This window comes from Miniopterus natalensis, chromosome 4 (genome assembly GCF_054644295.1).
Source record: "Miniopterus natalensis isolate mMinNat1 chromosome 4, mMinNat1.hap1, whole genome shotgun sequence".
NCBI lineage: Eukaryota > Metazoa > Chordata > Mammalia > Chiroptera > Miniopteridae > Miniopterus > Miniopterus natalensis.
The window spans coordinates 75,894,870-75,918,018 of NC_142084.1; the positions used below are offsets into that span (position 1 = coordinate 75,894,870).

The window sequence follows — 23,149 nt, forward strand, 5'->3', positions numbered from 1 at the left end:
CCACAGCTTATGGTGAAGCCAACTGGGAGCCCGGAGGCAGCCAGGACTTCCTCCTGCTTGTGCCATCGCCGCGGGACCACAGCTTCAAGGTTGCGCAATGCCTTCGGTAAACACTTCCTGAGGCAGGGACAGCCCTGAGCCTGGCAGTTTCAGTCGTCTCACTCGAGAGGTGACAGCGAAAGACCGAGCAGGACGCTGCTGTCTGCGGGAAGAGGGCAGACACCACGCTCCCGGGGTCGCCCAGGATGTCGCAAGGCCTGCTTCTCGTGGCCACTTCCATTCTTTCTTCAGTCCCAGGTAGGTATTTCCTTCTTTTTAGGTTCCACTAAACACATCGGTGAGCAGCTTGCTTTTCATCTTCTCCAAATGTATTTGTTTAACGAATTTTACTAATAGTTGGGCAGATTTTAATCTGTTGCTGGGGGGGGGGGGGGGACAGAAACTCTCAATGTAAATGAGAGGCAAGGAGATGTTAATCAATAGTTACAGATCTGATCTGAGAATATGGAAATCAAATGGAAGATTTCATTCTGCATAATTTAAATAAGGAATCTGATCTTTGAGTTGAAAAGTGAAATTCGTGGGAACCCGCCTTGGCGTTTTTGGAGCAGTGAAGATGAGTGGATCCGACTGGGTATTGCTGTGCACGAGGCTTTGGAAAGTGTTTGCTACTTTTATGGGGACCCTTTGGCTCGTCCTGCTCCTTCTGAGCTCACATTTTTTTATATTTTGTTCTTTCATTTCTGGTGATAATATATATGACTAACTAGAAATATATACGTGACCGATTTCATTTTATAATATAAGGCATTGTGATATTACTTGATCAAAACAATGTTGCTGCTAAGCCTGACTTGATCACTTACTTCCATTTTGCTGGTTATAACAAGCATTTAAGAAATTAAGAGTAGAGAAAGCCTACTTCCTAATAATATGTAATATCTAGTATCTCTCTCCTTCTTTGATAAATTCTTCAATTAGATGTTGGTTAAATTAGATTGGTCAACACATTTCCTCAGCTTATGTCTATTTCTCGAGCTTAAGGAGGCACATTAGCTTTAGTGCCTGAGAACCCTTCCTTGGCCAACCTTTTCTTGGGCTTAGCACGCTTGCTGGGACCTAGGAATGGGAACAAATCACAATAAGAAGTGGGGGATTGGGAAGAAAAGACTCTCTTTCCCCTTGCTTTGTCACTAAAAGTGATTGTTTCCTTTCCCCCTGGTTTCTGATTTGTTTCCCAAACTTGTGAAAGTGTTACTTAATCTCTTTAAACATAGAACTGTGCGAGGCATTTATGTTTTTGACTGAAAATTTCTACTTTCTGAGTCCCACGTAATAAAAGTCTTCTTTCCCTATAATTTCCAAAAATGCTATGACTAAAAGCTCTTTGGAAGCCTTTGCTTGGTTGAAACATAAGCATTGCTTAGGTGCTACTTTATCCGACAGCATGAAGGCCACGCTGGACCCATAACAGAATCGCATAACTAACCCTGTAGTTTATTTATCTACGTGATAGCCTTTTCAGTGAAATTGGGTGTAAAAATGGATTCTGTCCCCCCTCCCCGGGTTTGCATTCACTAACAGGCCCCCAGAGATGCAGCTTCCTTAGAAGTAAAGCCTAAAAGGGTCACATCTCTGAGTACTTGGTGGCGGAGGCAGAGGTTCTGAAGTGGCTCTTGTGAGAATGAGGGGACAGACAGAAAAGCTGCCCCCTCTTTTTTACCCACCATCTTGTTATTTTTAAGACTGTTTCCTTGGTCAGTGAAATACCCCGATAGTGTTTCCAATAGATTTGTTTCCCAGCCAGAACGTAAGAAGTAAAGCAATTTTCCATTTCCCCATCTCTCCTTTTTGTTGTTGTTTTGCTTCATGGTTCCCATCATCCAAAGAATAAATATGTGTTTCTCAGACCATTAATGTCGCCTAGCTCTTGTATACGTGAAATAAAAGAATGGGGTAAAATCAGGCCAACTGTTTGTGATGAGCTTAGCAATCCCCTGAGAAAAAGAACATATAAGATTTCATCAGAGGAAAGAAAAAACCATTTTTAAGGATGTGGCAGGTGTTTGGGGTCCAAAACAAAGTGCACTCACAGAGGAATGAAGTCGTTGCTATGTTCCAGCAGAATATTTAGGGGCTGCAGTACTTCTGAAATGATTTTATTTCAAACTAGTAATTCTTTCTTACCTTCATAAGGTGACTAGAAGACCCTAAAGAGCACGCATAATTTCATCTTAATAGCCAAATGATAGACTTAATAAGGATGTGTTTTTTTCTTCCTCCCGTGTTTGTACTCACTTTTCCAACACGAAGCTTGAAATCACCAGATGGTTTGTAGGGGCTCAGTGAATCCCTGAGCTTAAGTCGATGGCATTGCATAAACCTTGGTCAGGACTTCATGTCATGTATCCAGCTTCGGAAGGCATTGCTCTAAACAGTTTTGCATGTACATGAAAATGTCAATTTTATGTACAAACGTGCTAAAAATCCAGAGTGGCCCCAAACACATTTAAAAATAAAGTAGGATCCAGACCAATGTCTGTCATGTTAATCTGCTCAACAACTTTTAACTTTCAACATAAAAATAATGATCTAACCCAAACCAAACTAACAGATTTCTTTTTCTTGATCTAGTTTTGACTAATCCATTGCATGAGTTCTGTGGGAGAGAGAAAGAAGTATTACAGTGAATTAGTAGGAACGTATTGTGTTACAGCTCGAATTTGTGTAATCCCTGGATGGCACTCAGTTGTGTTTGTTCCCCAGGCTTCAAAATAATTAGCCCTTGTAATTTAGCTGTGAAGAGGCTGAACCATCTCTGTCACCTTACGGATGAACGAGCCAAACATCATTAAGGTCTGCAGCATCTCTCTAGCGGCTGTGTAATTTATTACATCTCAAATCCCACTCGTTCAGGGGCCTCTTGGTTTCAGAAAAATAAGGGCCATTCAGGGAAATTCTACCTGTTTTCTTTAGAGACCGTACTATGTTGCAAGGGTTTAGGAAGAGCTAGAAATCGTTCGTTTCCAACTGAAGAACGTGAGAGGTTGCCAAAGACTTAAAAAGAATATTCTGGTTTATTTTATTTGTTGATTTATTTTGCTTGCCATTTGGAAGTGGTCCGCCATCAAACAAAGTGGAAAATAAATCTCCCTACTAGTTTATATATTTCAACTCCATAGTTGAGTCGGTTGGTAGTTTTGGATTTCAGAAAACATTAGAATTTAGATACTAACTAGAAGATGGAGATCAGTGTGTATATCAAAGAAAACTTGTGCTGGTCATTTTGGCCCGTTCTTTACTCACCACCTCTGAATGGGGAATGTGTATGTGTCATTACTTTATGCTATTATTGAAAGAATCATTTGGGTAGGTATTATTTTATGGCCTGAGGGCAGCCTGGAGAGTATTTCCTGTCAGAATGATGTGTATTGTGGATAAAAACAATTTTTCATAGGGCATTTTTAAAAGAGTTACTCTGTTTGCAACGTTGGTGAATATATGGCTTCATGGGCTCCTTATTAATGGGACTAACTGCACTGATTGGACACAATCCACCAGGCAGCAGGTATGCCTTATGGTTTGCTCGTTTGGTATCACAGAGTTCCAGGAGGCTGTGGTGAATTGTGTTGATACCATTAGTAAATTTCGGGCATGAGTAATTTTCTTACCTCTTGACATCATATTACTTTGAAATAATTGTGGTAATTACAAAAATTTTCACTTAATGGAAAGACAGCGATCGATTAAATAGTTCTTTAGGCTTTTGGACCTCTGTTTTGAAAACTGTTTATAACTATTGTTATAATTTTCTTTTACCCAAAATTATTAAATAGAAATAAAAGATGGCCAGTGAGTATCTGTGTAACAGCAAGAAGTAAGTAACTGAGGGGACTGGTGATGAGGTTCTGGAAGTGTGACTAGGTGAGACTTATTTTATCAGCTGGTTAGAACTTTATCCAAATGAGCATTGCCTCTTTGAAGAGGTTACAAGGGATTCTGTATTTACTTGCATAAAATTGTAGACCACTTGAACTGGCCAGAGTTCATTTATCCTGCCCTCTCTTTTTAAATAATTAAAAAAACAAAGAACAACTAAACCCAAAGTTTAGTTTTCTGGTATTCGAGTGTTGATGCCATGGCTTTTGAAATATTTTTAAGAGTAAATCTGTAGCCACTTAATAAAAAACTGTTTTATCATTTTAGCACCCAATTTTTAACCCACTGAGTTGTCAGACAATTTTCTCACTTTATCTATCTTTCAAAGTTAGATGTAAATGGCTCCTGAGTGACCAAAAGAAATATAGCCATCTTAAAATAATAAAAGAGAATTGACATCACCAAGAATTTTGAAAATTTCTGCTTTAGTTTCTAAATATTAATCTTTAGAAATGTTTTAAAAATAAATCTTTATTCTTGGGAGCATATTGGGATAAGTGTACAGTCATCCAAGGTGACTAACAACAATCCTCAGTTCTATTTGTTAAAATGTCAACCCCAGTAACATAAATTTGCATTACCATAGAACGTAGGTTTGCGTACTGTGATGAGCTAGGGTTGCCTTAGGGAGCCCTCTATCTACACGGAGAGCTACAGCCTTTTTAGTCACAGTGTCAGTCAGGCGCTGGGTTGGGCCCTGGTTCCTGCTGCATCTGCATCTGCATCTGAGTGGACCTGCAGCCTCCTCAGCAGCCGGAGAGCAGGTCTGTGGACATTTCCTCAGGTTCCGCTCTGCACAGGACAGGAACTGGACCATGTGGGCGAATAGAAAAAGAAAAGAAACTAGAAATTCCAGTGTTAGGTTTGGGAAAACTGAATTTCTCTCAAAAATAACTTCCAGATACAATGTTGAGATGAGAATTCAAGATGCTGATAGGCGGTTGGATGAGATAACTTTTCAATTCTCTTTTACTGTAACAGCAGGTTCAGAAATTTCCTTCCAGGCCAGTAGTTGTGTTTTAATTGTCTGTCTCTAACTTTTTAAATACTTTTTTCATGTGTTGTATGCAAAAATGAAGGTGTGTCTGTACTGCAAAAACCCAGCCTTTTTTTATGGAGCTGGTACAGGAACCTTCTCTCCCTGACTTGGTTTCTCTCATTGGTGTAAAACACTGCTACTGGGAAACCCAAAGAAAATGTGTTAGAATCCGAAATGGCACCCATTAGTTATTTCCTTTTTCTAACACTGTGTAGTTTTGAGAGTGCTTCAACTCTACCACCCGGACACCGATTTAGCTTCTTAGAGGGTTCACTAGGCTCCCTGCCATCCTCGGCTGGCTGCGGTCTACACTGCATGGCTCCTTCCCCTGCAGGGGACCCAAGGCAGCAAAGAGAAGTGGGAAAATTCAAAAGAAATATTCTCAGTGGGGAAATACTTGCAGGTGTGGGTTAAAGTAAAAGTTTGAAAGGAAGAGTGGGTCTTTGATTTTGTGGATCTCCTCTGTTGTCTGCATTTTAATAAGTCTCTGGCGTAGCTCAAAGTCTCTGTGGGTGGCACCATTCGCAGGAACTGCATTAAAGGTGACCATTTCCGACCAGCCTGTTAGTTCTGCTTAGCTAAGTCTTCTCTTACTTTTCTTTCAGTAAATGCAATCAAAGAACACCCTGGAGTAAAGTATGAAGTGGTTTATCCCAGAAGACTTCATCCACTATACAAACGAGAGGCCAAGAGGCCAGATGAAGAGGTACAGCTTTTGATTTAACAAAGACAAAAAGTCTTGAATTTATATATATATATATACACACACAGAATACACATACATATAATATATAAACACACGATATACATATAAATACATATATTTAATGTATAAATACATATACACATATATACACACATTTGTATTCGTTTTTTGACCTATGTTATATTTAGTAATCTTTAAAATAATGCAACATTCTGCCTTATTTTGCAGATTAAGTTTCTGACAATTAAAATAAACTATCCAAGGTCACACGGAGAGTAAAATTTAACACTCTTATGGTAATATATAATTTATTCTCTGTACTCCCAAAGAAATTTGATACAATTTATCTATCTTCCTGTATACACATATATAAACAAAACCATGAACATTAAAACTGATGTAGAAAATAAAGTATTGTGGATGAATGCATGCATATATGCATATTAAATTAAGATTAATTACTGTAATTAAACATGGCATTTACCTCTGTCTTTTCTAAAAAGGCAGCTATTAAAGTTTGTATAATTCTTACTAATTAATGAAATGACACATTCTCAGTCAAAAGAAGAAAGCTAAAACATAATAATTCATTCAACGATGACTTTCTAATTACCTACACCTGGAACTCTTTTTTAGGGAGCCAGGAAAATCCAAATAAATGAGACATAAATAATAACTTGCGCCATCCATTGTAAGATGCAACTCACTGGGAGCTCATATTTTCCAACTGGGTAATTCCAGATACCTTTCTTCATTGAATATCTGGAGAAAAATTTGAATACGTGGCCAATGTTTTTCATCACAGTTATATACAGTGAGTTCTTCGTAACTGTGAAAATAAATTAAAGCTTTCAAGCAATTTATTTTGATGAAAAACCATAAAGCAGCTATTGGCACATACTAGATGCCCAATCATTTTGTGAAATGATTGAATAGACGGATGCAGTTGATTGCAATGTGCTTGATATTTATGGCAAATGCATATTTATCTAGTCAACCGTTCCGTTAACTGCCTGTATGAACCTTATGTTTTCCTGATTCATAGTGAAAGTGTAAAGGATCTGAATTCACAGGGCGTGTTTGTGTTCATGTCTTAGCTTTGTTAATTCTCCCTGTGTCAATTTAGGCACATAGGAACTTCAAATTCTTTGTGTGAAAATTGACGTAGTAATAGTAATGCTTACCTTATGTGGCTATTTTGAGGTAATTACACAACAAGCAAAGCAGGATGCAGAAATTAACTCCCTGTCCAAGTTTATGCTATGATGTTATCCTATGTAAGAAATCAATCACATTTTACTTCTTAGGACCAACTTTGAAGGCATTTTATACTTACTGCTATGGCTTAGTAAGCTATTTTGTTATCTTTTCAGCTTCTTAACTTCCTTTTCAGTCACGCTGGAGATTCTTAAGGCCTTTCTCAATCATATGCTGCATATCCACATACCCTTTCTTATGGAGTTCCTCTTGCTCAAAAGGGTCTTCCTATAGGTAAAGCCCAGTCCACTTTGTATTCTTTCAATTAATTTTTTTAGTGAATTTTTTTTAACCTCACCTGAGGACATGCTTAGAGAGAGGAAGAGAGAGAGAGAGAGAGACATCGACTGGTTGTCCTCCGCATGCTCCCCGATGGGGAATTGAACCAGCAACCTTTCAGTGCATGAGACTGTGCTCAACCAACTGAGCCACTCCGGCCGGGCCGTCTCCCATTCTTTGTGATAGACCGATCCCTTTCCTGAAGTCATGCTTTAGTCATGGTCAGTGGTATACCATTTGGCTCTTGAGTTTTGTTTTTTTATAATATTTATTTTATTTTAGTGGCAGTGTGTGTACGTGTGTGTATTTCTATGAGAGTGTGTGTAATTTTCTCTTCTAGTTTGAAACTGTCGGGGTCAATAAGTAAAGTGTTTTCTATGTCTTTGGTGTGGCTCTGCCCTCCTTCACCCTCTCTCTCAGTCCTTGGCCTATAGATTTAGCAAATAAAAATATAGGATACCCACTTAAATGTGGATGTCAGATAAATGATTAATGCTTTTTTACTATAATTATTCTCAAATATTACATGGGACATGCTGATATTGAAAAATTATTCACTGTTTATCTGACATTCTAATTTAACTGGTGTCCTATATTTTATCTGGCAATCATACCATGGGGCTTTTGTCATCTCCCTATGAACATCTAGAACTACACCAGAGAAACATCTTTGAATCCAAGGCCTTGTCCCAATAATATGCTTGCACATCTCTATGTTTTTCCTATAAATATAAGACCCCACGGTGCTGCGTGTCTGTTTCAATCCTGCCCTGTCAGAGTCGCTGTTATCTGCCATATCACACTTGTCTACCAAACATAAGTCTAGAGAAGCTAGTGACATCCCTGTCTGCCACGCAGCAGGTACATTCTTTTCCCTGACACAGAATATTCTCTTTTTGCTCAGGTACAGATTATGACCAATAAAAATACTGTCATCAATATAAGCCACGGTCTTGGAGGGTATTCTTGTGGTTTGTGCATTGAGACTATTGGTCATACTCGTGCAAAGAACTGAATAGTAATTACCTGAAAGATCCAGAATTCATAATGTATGTAACCACGGGGATCTCTGCATCCCTTAGATGCCCCCTAGGTCTCAGTCTAGATTAGTCACGTCTCGAGGCCTCCTGAAGAGGGGGACTCTTGTACTTACCATTATAAAGCTGTGCCCTCTACTGGGCCAGAGGCTCAGGCACCGGTGTTACCTATCAGCGATGCCAGAAGCATGGCTCCATTTTTCTAAGTCCATGATGACTAGCCATGTGACTTACAACTTGAGTTGCTAAAAATGCCCATATTCTGACCTCTACTTGGCCTTAAGCTCTCACAATAAAAATAATCAGTGAGAGCCTTTGAGGTCTTTTGGTCAGTGTGCATACTGTTCCTTCTTCTCAAATAACTTTCCCACCCCGCTTCACCCGGCTAATTCATGTCTCAGCTTGTGCATCACCTCCTCAGGAAAGCCTTTCCTCCCCTTCAGATGTTAGACACCCTACATTGCTTCTATATTTATTTCATTTATCACACAACATAACTCACATTTATTGTTTGTCTTTCTACATTATAAGCTTTATGACAGCAGGTACCAATTTTTGTTGCTTTGAGTTGAATTTCCAGAACCGAGCCATATCTTGCATATAACCAATGCTCAATTAATATTTATAAACTGCATGGATGGATAAATGAATGGATGGAGGGGTGGAGGGATAGATGGGTTGATATGAAGGTCTCATGTAATTTATCTACTCAGTTGGCAAAGTTGGTAAAATCAATGAAGGTATATTTTTTAAAAAAGAGAGAGAGGCAGAAGCAGACAGTTGTCATTATACACACGATTGTTAAGGAAAAGCTGGCATTGCTTGCTCATGATTAAACAGCTGGACCTAACAAAATGAATATTTGTGTGTGTGTTTTTAATTACCAGCAAATGTTTGTACATTTTTGCAGGAAAAATTTGAAACTGAATTGAAATATGAAATGACAGTTCATGGGAAAATCGCAGTGCTTTACTTGAAAAAGTCCAAGTAAGTGTCTTTACTTCTGATATAATCCTCACCAACAGCAGGTTAGAATGTGGGAAGTATGCTAATTGAGTCTGTTCCTACCTATGGCTCACATAAACCTTGGCTAATCAGCTTTTGCTCTCAACTTGCCCAAGAGGTTCAACAAATATTTATTCCTACTGAAGTAGTGAAAACTTATTGGGTAAAACAACAGTTTACTAATATTTTGATACTTCTAGTAATAAAACAATAAATGAGGTGCAAGCAGACATACATTTTTTCAAATTTGATGAAATGGCTATAGATTTTTAACTCTTCCACTACATTATTTCATTTTATTATTCTAACATTGAAAGATTAGATTTCAAAACAATTTGCAACCATTTTCATTGGGGGAGAAAAAGGCATAAAAGTGAAATAAACTCTAGGGCCAAAGAACCGGTCGGTGGTAAAACCAAAGTTGGGCTGCTCTCCTGATGTCAACACCAATGCCCTTTCTACCCAGCTGTCCACTAACTTGTCCATTTCTCTCATGTTACATTAGGCTCTTAGTCTTTCATACTCTTCACCCAGTTCATCAAAATTCAACATTTCTTTTCAAGTTTCACTGCCTGAGCTCTAACCCAGATCTTGATTACCCTATATCTACTCTATTTCAAAAGTAGTTTTTCCTAATAATTTGTTCTTTCAAGCTCTTTCAGTCCCTCAATTATTCTATATAGGACAACAAGATAGACAAATAGACTACTACCTTTTGCAAAAAAATCACAACTGACTGGAGTTTGGAAGTAGCGAGCTGTCATGGAAATAACACAGGCTTAGGATTAAGGTAGACCTAAACTTGGTTCTATGCCAGTTGAACTATTTAATCTCATCTGAAAAAACAGAGAATAATATTTACATTGTAGGATTGTTGTAAAGATTATGTTAAATGACTCAAGGAACGTGTCTAAGCCAGTGGCCAGTATTTAATACATAATAGTTCCTTCCTTTTCTCTTTGCCCTACGTCTTTTACAAATATATCCAAGCTCTTATTTTCTAGAGGGTAATTGAAAGAATTTCAGGAAACTCAGTGGAAATGCTAGAAGGGCCGTAACTACCAAATGCAGGTCGATTTTCAATAAGCTTTAACAGTCACTGGTAACAGAAAGGATTAGGTGGAAATGCAGTTACCTTAAGCTAGTGAGGAACATTGCTCTTTTCAGTCACTTTTTACCAACTTTCCCCTTCTCTGCTTCATTTCTTCCTCAAATCTCTCCTCAGACAAGTATGCCAAGTGTGATGACAAAGCAGACCTTGTTCCTTTCTACTCATGAGTGCCCCTGCCCCTTTCAGCCTCTCCACTTTAAGCATCTCTTTCATGCTTGGACTTGTCTTAAGGGGTTAGGAGGAGGAGCTCAGGAGTTAAAACTTGACTGCACACCCACTGAAAGCTTTCACTTTGATCACTGAACTTTGAAATGAGCATGAGGAATCATGACTTTTTTTTTTCTTTCCTTTGTCTCCAGAAATCTTGCACCAGGCTACACGGAAACACATTATAATTCCACGGGAAAGGAGGTCACCACCAGCCCACAGATCATGGTAAAAGGGAGTATCTTAGATTCACTGTTAATTGGGGTATGACCCCCACATCCAAATGCAGTGTCATCGACAAACAAACAGTGGAAGGACAGCACCACTGATAGCATTAGTGCTTTATTTAGTAGTAATTTCTTAATCGGTCCTCCATCATTCGAAGAGTTTAACAAAACAGTCATTTCTTGACAACCATGGAAACGCTTTCCAGCCCTCACGGGTTCCTTAGAGAGCCGGCAGAAAGAGATTCTTATTTTCATTAGAAGAGTTAAAAATTACATACCTCTGTTTTTTTTTTGAGTGAATGCCAATCACCTCTCTAGATCATCTAGTCTCTCAATCTCAAGACTATTTCCTCAATGGTAGAATTATAAAATTCCATGTTTTCTTTAAATAATTTCCAATGTTTTATTCAGAGAAGATGACAGTGACATAACATAAGGGGTATTTTGTCTTTGACATCTTTTCAGGGGTCTGTTTTCTATTGGAAGGCCTTCACACATTCCCTTCTATGCAATTATGCAGCGGCACAGGGGTTTACATGGGCCCATGCCTCATCTTTCCCAAAGTAGAAGGGTGTAGTTGATAGAAGTACATACACATGAAAACGGGTTAGCATTGGGCATTTTGCTCCAAACAGAGGCAGGAGATACTGTGCTAATCCAATTATTCTTGTGAAACTCTTTGGATAAATCAAGAGATAGCATAACTGGAATAACACATGCATTGGAAAGAGCTCGTAGTTGTTAGGGGAAAAAAATGAATGAGCGATCAGTCAAGGAAAGGAATGGATGTCTGATGTGTTGGGAGCTCAGGTTTTAAACATACACCTGTAAGTTTGTCTCTTTCAGACTGTTCACCCTTTTTCTGCAACACCAACATTTACACCAATATTTAGTTAGCATTCTGTAAACATTTGGGATCATTAACTAAATATTAAAGATTTTAACCATGAAAAACTTTAAACATGTTTTTAATATCTCTAAGTCGACTGCTATTCAGCATAAAATGATTTAAAAACATTTTAGATCCTATTTCAAGATTTCAAATTTGAATTCAGCAATGGATCTAAAAAACATACATGCTTTCCTTTATAAAACACCTTTTCTCTTTGCTTTAGGATGACTGTTATTACCAAGGACACATCATTAATGAAAAAGTTTCTGAAGCTAGCATCAGCACTTGCAGGGGGCTAAGGTAAGGCTTCATGAGTGGTTTGTATGTATCTTTGACGATGGGATGTGTATGCGTGTTTAATAAACCTAAAGAAATGGGGGACATCTGTAATAGTGTCAATAATAGATCAAAAAATATATAATTTATTATAGAGGAATATGAATTCTTTTTTAAAATTTATCTTTATTGTTGAAAGTTCTACAGATGTCCCCTTGTTACCCCCCCTTGACCCCCTCTCCCCTCCCCCTGCCCCCTCCCCAGGCTTTCATCATGCTATTGTCCATGTCCAAGGGTTATGCATATATGCATATGAGTTCTTTGGTTAATCCCCCCCCTTTCCCTCTGCTATACATCAGTCTGTTACGTGCTTCAGTGTCTTTGGGTCTATTTGTTCATCAGCTTATTTTGTTCATTAGGTTCCACATAAAAGTGAGATCATGTGAATTCTAAGGGATAAAAATTTTGAAATTTGAAGGAAACATAGCTCCTGTTGATAGCAGTTTATACATTATAAACCTGTATTGCTTCCTGAGTTGCTTTTCTTTGTTCACTTGTTTTCAAAATATAGGTTTTGAGTCCCAATTTTAAAGTCAGAACCCTTAGGAAATGGGAGCTCCTCTACGTCTGTCCTATCCATGCCTGTCTTATCCATTTCTTTCCCTGTGCTGGACTCTGCATGTATCTGCCAATAATAAGATATCCAGACTTCTGATGCCCAGGCCTGATTATCTAATTTTCTCTTTCATATCTCCATATCTCTTCCATATCTGGATATCTTAATGAAATCTCAATCAAGCTAATGATTTTCTCCAAAGTTTGGTAATTTTCCAGTGTTCCTTATCTCAGTGAATGGTATCAACCAACCACTTGCCCAATCCAGAAACCTAGGTTGTTGATGACTTACTGTTTTTCAAATACCCATTTTTAATCCATTATCGAGCCCTGTTGATTATATGTACTAAGTATTTTCTGAGATTATTCACTACATTCTTTCTTTACTGCCACATCCCAGTCTAAACTACCATGATCTTCATGCAGACCACTGCAATCAACCCCCTCCTTTATCTCTCCACATCACCTCTTATCTTCTAATTCTATGTATACTTAATACAGTTGCCTTGTTATATGTTCCGGCGCTTTTCTTCTTAGCAATTATCTGCTGGAATTATGTTACATATATGACATATAACTATATATATATTTATGGATCAAATATAATTATTTAACCTACATTGACCTTCCTCATTTGAATATAAACTCTATGAGAGGAGCGACCTTGGCTCTTTTTTACCATCTGCCTTTTGTCCAATGCCTAATGAATAGTGAGTGCTCCCTATATATTGGTTGAATGGATCTTAGCTTGGGGCTTCAGCAGAGAGAATTAAGATGAAATTGGTGTTATTCATTGATCATGTGCTTTGCATATTGTCTCCTTCAATTTTTTATAACCACTTTATTGTCTGTATTATTATTCTCATTTTATAGATGGAGAAACTGAAGCTATGTGAGTTTAAGTAATTTCCCATGGTATTACCATTAATAAATGATAGCCCCAGAGTTTTGACTCTTATCTATAAGACTCCAAAATCTCTTTCATTTGCAGCACACTTTGAGAGCAGACATGGCAAGGGAATTGGAAGAACACTGAACTGAGAGTCAGGAAATTTTATTCTAGTGCCATCTCTGACTTAGGTTAGCTATACCACATTGCAGTAGTCACTCCAACCAATAGGTTCCATTTCCTCATAGAGAAAATATGTTTAGGTTATCTCTAAGGGGATCTTCAGCTGTAATGTTACACTGTATTCTACTGCCATGAGCTTGGAATATTTTGGCAATGGTAACTTTTTGGAGTCTCTAAGTCTATAGCACTCAAATGCAGGAATATTTTTTAAGAAGCCTGGATTCTCATGTTTTTCAGGGGCTACTTCAGTCTGGGAGATGAAAGGTACTTCATTGAACCTTTAAGCCCCGAAAATCAGGATGAACAGGAACATGCACTCTTCAAGCATGATCCCGATGAAAAGACTAATAGCTCCTGTGGGATGGATGACATATTATGGGCACATGGATCTCAGCAAAATGTGGCCCCGTCTGCCACCAGTCTGGTTGTATGCATACCTTTGTTTTTTATTTGGAATGCTCTCATGTATCCTGTCTTTTCTGCTTTGGGTTCCAGTCTTAGCAATTACAATTGCTGAAACTACAGTGATTGTTGAAACCAGTAGGTTATAGAGACATTAAAACCTTGTTGTACATTGATTTTTTAATAAGTACTTATGGATCAACTGTTATTAATAACAACATTCAAGGGCTAGAAAGAAGTATGAGTAAAAGGCTTGCCCTCTAGGAGCAGGCAACTTTCACAATGCTGCAACATACAACAAAGTGTGAAGCATTATTTTTACTTTGAGGTAAAATCTCCTGCTGTTTTCACAAATGAACTCATTCAACAAATCTTTCTTCCAGTACTTCCATAAGTGCTGGGGATGTAGCAGTGAGGAAAATAAATATAGGATCTGCCGACAGCAACTTAGAATGTGCTTTCATACATGAAATTCAGCTTTCAGTCACAGAAGAATCATCTCTTGTAGACGTTTGCAAAATCCATAAGCACTGGGCAGAATTGGTCTGAATAAAATAAAATCTCTGTTGGGTTCAACTTATTGGGTGTATAAATGCCAAATAACCATGTTTCCATGCCATCCTTTTTTTCCATTTTTGGTTTTCCTCCTACCTCACTAGTGCTGTGCTTTCTCAGCTCCTCTCACTGTGATCCCTCCCCTGGTTGACCACTAAACAATCCAGGCCCTTGTAAAACGCAATCCTGGGTCCATCCCATTTCTTGCTTTATCTGCACATTCTTTCTAGACAATCTTATCCTGTGCTAGGCCTTATTTAAGCAAGAGCTCTACAGTAATTACTATCACATATATACCTTCGACCTTGGACTCTCCTTTAAAGGCCAGACTTATAATTAACTGCCTACTTCATGCATCCATTTGAATGTCTAATATAAACTGGCTGTGGTCACAGTAGAACCACCGATTTCCAAACCCCAAACAGCACCTGCTTCTCCCGCACTCTCCCCTGTATGGGCGCCACCATTTATCATGTGCTCAGGCCCGAGTCCAGAAATCCTCCTTGGCTCCTCTTTCACTCCTCCCTCTTCACATGGCGCCCGTCAGCAAGCGCCTCTGCATCCTCCAGATCGTTCACGTTACCTCTCTCCAGCCACCACAGGGCACTGTCCCTCTCCCAAGAACTGTCGCAACAGCCTCTACCCGACTTTCCCACTCTCGTTCCTGCCTCCGTAGAATCCACTCCCCACGCCATAGCTGGAATGATTTTTATTCTGAATCGCATCGTGTCACTTTCCTGTTTCAAACCCTCTGATGGCTTCTCATTGCATTTAGTACAAAATCTAAAAAAAAACCTGACCCAGTTACAAACCCATGTAGGACTAGGGCCCCCACTACCTCTCTGATCTCCTCCTATCTTGTACCCCCATCCACCTATGACCCCCCCCATTATGTTCTGTGCTCTAAACATGTGCTTTAAACACAAACTCTTTCTGTGCTTTAAACATGCCAATATCAATTCACCTTGGAGTCCTTTCGCTCAGTTTTTCTCTGCTGGGATTATCTTTCAATTTCTCTCTCTTGCCTAGCTTCTCATTTTCATTAATATGTCCGCTTCAGTGCCAGCTCCTTAGAGCTTTTTCTAACCATCTCTTCTGAAATGACTACCTTGTCATGCGGTGCCCATCACTGTGTACAGCACTAATCCCGTCCGATTAGCTGTTTATTTGTCTACTGTGAGCTCCTTCAGTACACGGACCATGTGTGTTTCACTGCTGCACCCCTAGTGCCCAGAGCATTGCTGGGGGACAGTACGTGCTAATGCATATATTTCTCCCATGGAGGGTGGGAGGTAAGCTCATGTCTCATTAGATAACAGCTAAAAGTCTACCTTCAGTAATCTGTCCTTCATGGGAGCTTATCTACCTGTTAAAAGACAAGCACTTCTAGAAATGCAACATAATCAACTTTGATGGTTTATCATTTAGTACAAATAATGGCTGCTGCTGTCCAATGGGGCAATCCACTATGAGATGTATTTTTGTTGTTGTTGTTTCGTTCTATTTTATTTTGTTTTATGGAGAGAAAGGAACAGAAAATAGGGAAGCTTAGGATGTGGGAAAGAGATCCAGCTCTTTCTGAGAAGAACAGAACAGACGAGGTGCCACGGTGGCTTTGGGCGTTGCACCGTTGGTAAAGGAGGGGGTGTTCACTGGGACAGGAATAAAAGGACACTAACCACTACCACCAACGCCAGGAGGTTACTGAAGTCAGCGTTTGTCTGTTTCATAGCGGGACAGTGGAGAAGGCCCACTGTTCAAAAAATCTGAACGCTCTGGTTTTAATTCTAGCCCTCCTATTTATTAGTTGTGTGATCACTTAAGCTGTGTGCTAAGATAAAGGGGCCAGGCTAGAATATCATTGATATCTCTTCTAGCTTGACATTCTGAGCCTTGTCTATAGATAATTCTGGCTTATTAGTTAGAATTAATATGGTAATCTTAGTTTTCCTTTATTCCCAAACAACAACCAATCTCTTCTAAAATTACACATTTCTAATAAAAGAATGACTCTTGCAGAGAAAGGTCTTGTTTTAGTAATTTTTTTTTTTAAATATTTATTACAGGAATTAAATGACCACAAGTTTTGGGAACAAAAGAAATACGTAGAATATTTTTTGGTCCTGGATAATAGTGAGGTAATTGTGCCAGATAAACATGTCTTTTATAATCCCCTTCTACCTAAGTTTGTGAGTATTAACTGTATGGATTGGTTTTAAATAATCATGACTCTGAGTTATTCTTTTTCACAAATTGTTCTGACCCTACGAAATTTGACACCTGATTAAGCTGATATGGTTTCTTTTTGGGGGGAGTGGGCACTTGATAGAACGTGTATGCAATAAATTTTCTGCACTCTAAGCTCCTTTCTTATTGTCTTAAGAGCTCCAGTTTCCAATTAAATGTCTTTGTCATTTTGGCTTCTGTTAACTAGTTAAATCATTGGTAATTTAGAATTTATGCTCAAAACGGAGTGGTAAATATAAGGACTAATGAATGGAATCTTCTGAAAAAAGCGCTTTTTTGTAATGTGCATTGTTTGCCTCCTTCTATAAAGATGCATTTTCATAGAGTGAATGTTCTTAACCTGAGATCCACATGTGTGATCTCAAAGGAAAAATTCTGTACTATGATAACTTGAGTAAATTAATTCATATAGGCCCTAAAACTTTGACTTCTTTTGTTATACTAAATTCATTTACTGTTCATATTTTTTTAATGAATAAGCTATTCTTGGCACTGATTTCGCACAGTTTAGGAAACCATGGTATTTAACTGAAATGCATTTGGAATAAATCTTTAAAGGTTTACACTGAGCTAGTACTTTAAGGGGACAAAAACATCATCTCTACTCCTAAAGTGCTTTCATTTAATTAGAGAAATAAGGAAGCACTTGTTTCTAAGTTGTAACTTTTTATAACTGATCATGGATTATAACTGCTGATAACTAAAATAAACTGAAGATGCCTTGTGTTTTTTTTACCTTACCATTATGTTCATTTCTATCAATGACCATCTTTTGTCTTGGTTTTCTTTTAGTTTAAAAAGTACAATCAAGATCCAGAGGAAATAAGAAAGAGGGTGTTTGAGATGACCAATTACATCAACATGGTATGATATATTTTATTCAATGTAATTTTAACAACTTGCTAGGCGGTATCATTGGGTGTTTCTCTGAATACTCATGAAGCAGGGAAAGTCAATACTCTTTAGACTAATAGTGATGACTGCCTCTTGAAAGGGGACCACAACTCTTGCTGCTTAACTAAATATTAATATTACACTGCAAAGACACTTCTCAGCCACTTGTCACACTATTCATAGCTCCATGAAGGTGTAAAAGGTGTTTGCGTGGTTTTTGTTTTCCCAAAGCCCAATAAGAAAATTTCGACAAACAAATCTCAAAGGAAAGCCAATCTAAGGAAGAAAGTAGAAAAGCAAAATAAGGCAAGCTACGACACAGTAACATCTTTCAGTACGTTATGTCATTTAATCATCAAGGAATGCTAAAATATTACCAAACCTAACTTACAGCTAAGAAATTAGGTTCCAAGAAGTGAAGTAACTTGTCTAAAATCACAGAGCTAGAAAATGATGGAAATAAAATTTGAACTTAGGTTGGTCAGATTTCAAGCCCATTTTGATTACACAGTTGTTGATTCTATTCTTTAAACATGATTTTAAATAGATTTTTGAAACCTATTTTTCAAAATCTTTGCAAACATGATTTCTACATCCTTTCTATTGAAATCTTAATTTTTGGTTTGTTAGTTAAACATATAGTTAGCCTGCTTAATTGAAGTGAGTAGGTCACTTTGTGGTGTCCTACAGATCACCTGAGGATAGAAAGAAAATGAAGGTGGGTTCAGTGGCTAAGGTCGTACCCTGTCTTTTCACCACCAAGATCATGGTGACTCCCCTTAAGGAAACCCAAGTACTGGCCATATTTATTGAGCATCTACTTTGTGCCAGGTACTTTTCGAGATTACAGAAATAAAGTGGGGAACAAAACTGACAAATATCTTTTTCTTCAAGGAGTTTACATTTTTGTTCAAGGAGACAAATGTAAATAAATCAACTAAAGAGTACGTAGCACGGTGATAGTTGCTATAAAGAAAAAGGGAGGGGTCTCATCTTAGGTGCTATGTTAAGTAGGGAGGCCTCTCTAATAAGGTGACATTTGAGTAGAGGCTTGAAGGAAGGAATGGTCTCTGACCCTAAGGAAGGTGTGCAAGGCAGAGCAAAGGATCTGAGGACAGAACGTAGATTATCATATTTGAGGAACAGCGGGAAGGCCACTGTGGCTGGAATGCAGTAAGCCAGGGCAAAGGCGGGGGAGATGGCATCTGACAGGTACTGGTGGAAACCTGAAGGCCCTGGTGGGCCTGTGTAAGGACTTTGTTATTGCCCATGAGAGAGAAGGACACTGGAGAGCTTAAGGTGTGACACGTTTAGATGGATATTCTTAAAAGATTATCTTAGTCACTGTGTTGAAAATAAACTGAAGGAAAGCAAGGGCAGAAACCAGATGAGACAGGGGAATTGTGCCATAATTCAGGCAAGAGATGATGGTGGTTTGAGAAAAAGCAGTGATGATGGCTCTGTTGAGAACAGTGGATCTCGAGATAGAGTCAACCGAGTTATGAGGTGTGTGGGAGATGAGAATTACAAAAAATAAAGAGCAGAGTCAAGTGACATCAAGGGTTTTGACTTAAAAAATGGGAAATGGGAAAAAATGGTAGGGGATGGTGACTCAGACGAAAGATTAAGAATTCCATTTTGGACACATTAACATTGAGACATCTTTTTGTATGAAGATTTCCAAGTAGAAATGCTGGAAATATAAGATTGGAGTTCTTATATAGATCTATAAATCTATAAGTCTTCAGCACATATAGATGGCATAAGGCCTAGGTCAGAAAACTGTAGCCTGTGTACCAAATCCAGCCTGCTGCTTTTTTACAAAATAAAGTTTTAGTGAAACACAGCCACCCTCGTTTGCTTGCACACTGTCTGGGGCTGCTTTCCTGAAACATTGCCAGAGGTGGTGAGTAGCTGCAACCCAGGCTACACGGCCCCAAAGCTTAAGCTATTTTCTATCTGGACCTTTACAGAAAAAGTTGGCCAACCCTGGTGCAGGCTCACCAAGGATGTGATGTAGATAAATAGAAGAGAGACCCAAAGACAGGTCTTTGAAGTACTTCTCTGAGGAGAGATTAGAGTGGAGAAAAAACTGAAGGAGACCAAGAAGGGGTAGACAGTGAGGTAGGAGGAAAACCAGCAGAGAGTTGTTCCAGGAGCTACCTGAAACAAAAATCTATCAAAGGCAAAAACAATCAGAGGTTTTAGATGCTTCTGAGCACTGAGGCTTGACCATTGGACTTAACAAAGGAGAGGTTATGGGTCACCTGGTTGACACAAGTGTCTGTGGCTTGTAAAAGTAAATCGTGATTAGAGGGAGTCCAGAGAGAATGAGAGAAGTGAAATTAGAGACAGCAAATACGGAAATTATTTCCAGAAGTTTTCCTATAAAGGGAAACCCAGAAATGGAGCATACATTAGAGGGGGAAGGGTCAGAAAGAGAAATTCTCGTTTCATCTTACAACCCCCACTGAGAGGCTTATCTTTTTTCGCTGCCAATGAGAATGAGTTCCATGGAAGGAAGATGGAAGAGTTGCTGGAATTATCTCTTTGATCTGGGGGGAGATAGGGGATCTTGTGCAGAAATGAAGGAGTTGTCCTTGGCCTCACAGGACATTCATGCCTATCTTAAAAAAGGGAAGGCAAAGGTTGTTTGACAGAGCGTAGGCCAGTGGGTGGATGGGTGGTAGGAGCCTGGGAAAGTTTGCTTCTAGTTGCTTCTATATGCTCAGTGAATTTGGAAGCAGGGGCATCCATTTAAAGTAAGGATTTAAAAGAAAGTGTCAGAATTTGTAAGAAAGGTGAGTGAGTATGAAAAAAATGTGCAGAGAGTGAATGAATTTTGGAAATGCAGCCTGTTTGCTGGAGAGTGGGAAAGACCACCGGAGGTTAGTAGTCGTGGCTTCAAAGCAGTCAGCATAGTGTGCTTTTCCCGTCTGTTCTGGGGCCTCGTGGAGGACACGCATAGTGGGGAGTCAGCTTTTCCCAGGATTAGAGATTTGCCAGGTGACTAAAATAAAGAGAGAAAGGAATAAGGAAGATGCTTTAATAATAAAGGGATTTCAATCTTGTTAGATTTTGACTCCTCTTTTGGTGATAACTGCATTCCTCAAGGCTTTTATTATTTTCCAAACTACTTAAAAAATCATTTGTATGGGTTTCTCAGCAGAATGTTGCCCATGAGAAAGCCTGTCACTGCGGAATTCTTTTCAGCTTTATTGAGACATAATTGGTGTATAGCACTGTGTAAGCTTAAGGTGTTCAAAGTATTGCTTTGATATACTTATGTATTGCAAAATAATTACCTCCATAGGTTTGCTAACACCTCCATTATAGCACGTAACTACCATTTTTTTTTTCTTGTGGGGAAAACATTTAACATCTACTCTCTTAGCAATTTTTAAGTATATGATATACTAGAGTAATATTAACTATAATTGCCATGCTCTACACTCCATCCCCAGAACTAACTCATTGTAAAACTGACAGTTCTCACCCTTTGACCAACACTATAGTTTTAGAAACTACAGCAGCTATGTAAGCTTTTATCTTTAGAGTAAGCGTGCTGTCTCATAAGCTTAACTTATTTCCAAAACTCATTCTGTGTGTGTTGGAGAGTATTTGGTTTAGTCCAGGTATGAGATCTAGAGGACCACCTACTTCATTGTAACTTCCAGATGTAGGACTTTCTCAGCCTCGCTAAATTCTGAAATATCTGACTCTGAGAACGCTACAAAGCATTTCTGTAAATACTTAAAATGAAGTAATAGTAAGAACTATTAATAGAAAATTTTATTTCTTGAGGTTGCAAACAGAATAAGTTTGTCTCAATAGAACGTTTGCTCCAAAATAAAAGGGAATTTACAGACCTGAAATATCTAAGGGTGTTTCTTTTGCCCAAGAATGGGGATGCTAGCGTCTGCAAGAAAGAAACGGCAACTTCCATTCACAAATAGGTTTATATAGGACGACTTTACCGTGGTGTTATAAATGCTTTGAAAGTCTAAAGTACATTGAAAATATTACATGATGACATCACCATTATAAGTCGATGCCTTGCCATTTATTCTCTTTGGACAGCTTTATAAGAAGCTCAATACTCACGTGGCCTTAGTGGGGATAGAAATCTGGAATGACAACGATAAAATAAAGATAACCCAAAGCGCACAGGCCACCTTGGAAAACTTCTCTCAGTGGAGGGGCAATGTCCTCCTAAGAAGAAAGCGTCACGATATCGCTCAGTTACTCACGTATGTATGGACTCCCCCCTTTGTATGTTATGTGGTTTTTAGCATAAAACTTTTTAAAGCCTGGGCAAAGCAAGTGGTATCTCAGGGTACAGGGCAAGAGGAAGTGGTTTTCATGTAGAAGGTTAATGTTGAATATGCTCTCTCTTTTTTTTAATTGAAGCTAATGATTTAGTGATGATTCATAAGACATTTTGTCTGTTTTGATTGGATGTATGGAAAGGAAAGGCAGGTTGAGAGAATGGAAAGGGGAATTTAGATTTACTATTAAAAATAATTGATTAGCTTTAAGCACTAGTCAGGACAAACTTCTAGGATAGAAGAGAAATTGAATATTATGTTCTAATTATACACCTCTATCATCCTGCTGAAATGACTAATTTTAAAAGGGGGGAGAGGGGACTAAGTCTAACAGTTGTAAATTACACAAGAAAAGCTAAGCATTTGCCTCAAAAGAAATCAAGAAAATTCTGCTGGATAGCTTGCAGCTGTGTCAGCCAGAAGGAGGCAGCAAGAAATCACTTGAAATTACTTGAGTTTCACTTCCTAAGAAAATGATGGGTGTCATGGGAAATAGTGGACTAGCCAGGCTGGGGTGGCTCAGTTGGTTGAGTGTCCTCCATGCACCGAGAGGTTGCTGGCTCGCATCCCGGTCAGGGCACATGCCTGGGTTGCAGGCTCAATCCCCAGACGAGGGCGTACAGGAGGCAGCCAATTGATGTTTCTCTCATTGATGTTTCTATCTCTCTCTCCTTCTTCCTCTCCCTCCCTCTGTCTGAAATCAACTAAAACATATTTCAAAAAAAAGGGAATGGTGGACTAAATGTTGTGAGGATTAATATTCTTTGCTGGTTATCTGTTGCAGCATAATACATCAGCTCACAACTTCCAAGCTTAAACTAAGTCTTCCTCACTTATATGACTGGTAACTTTCCTGGTATGGCTGGAGCAAAGGGGCTGGGTGATATCTCTCTGTCTATATAGTTTTTTCAAGTGGCTAACTTGGACTGCCTCCAACATGGCAGTCTCAGGGTTTGGACATCTTAGAAAGTGACTTGCTTTTCCCAGAAGAAGCATTCTCAAAGACCCAGGAGAAAGCATCAAGGCTTTGTTATGACCCAATTTCGGAAATAACATGGTCA

The 23,149-nt window shown here is 38.7% G+C and overlaps 1 protein-coding gene across 1 annotated transcript in view; it reads left to right on the top strand.

Moving 5' to 3' along the window:
• The first annotated feature begins 245 nt into the window (after window positions 1-245).
• The window catches only part of ADAM28 (ADAM metallopeptidase domain 28), a 44,031-nt gene continuing 21,127 nt past the window's right edge, over window positions 246-23,149 (top strand). Inside the window, exons 1-9 of the mRNA XM_016214180.2 lie at window positions 246-297; window positions 5,584-5,684; window positions 9,168-9,244; window positions 10,733-10,808; window positions 11,923-11,999; window positions 13,900-14,089; window positions 16,686-16,757; window positions 17,659-17,730; window positions 21,841-22,010. Coding sequence (XP_016069666.2) covers window positions 246-297; window positions 5,584-5,684; window positions 9,168-9,244; window positions 10,733-10,808; window positions 11,923-11,999; window positions 13,900-14,089; window positions 16,686-16,757; window positions 17,659-17,730; window positions 21,841-22,010 — 887 coding nt within the window. The remainder of the gene's footprint in view (window positions 298-5,583; window positions 5,685-9,167; window positions 9,245-10,732; window positions 10,809-11,922; window positions 12,000-13,899; window positions 14,090-16,685; window positions 16,758-17,658; window positions 17,731-21,840; window positions 22,011-23,149) is intronic.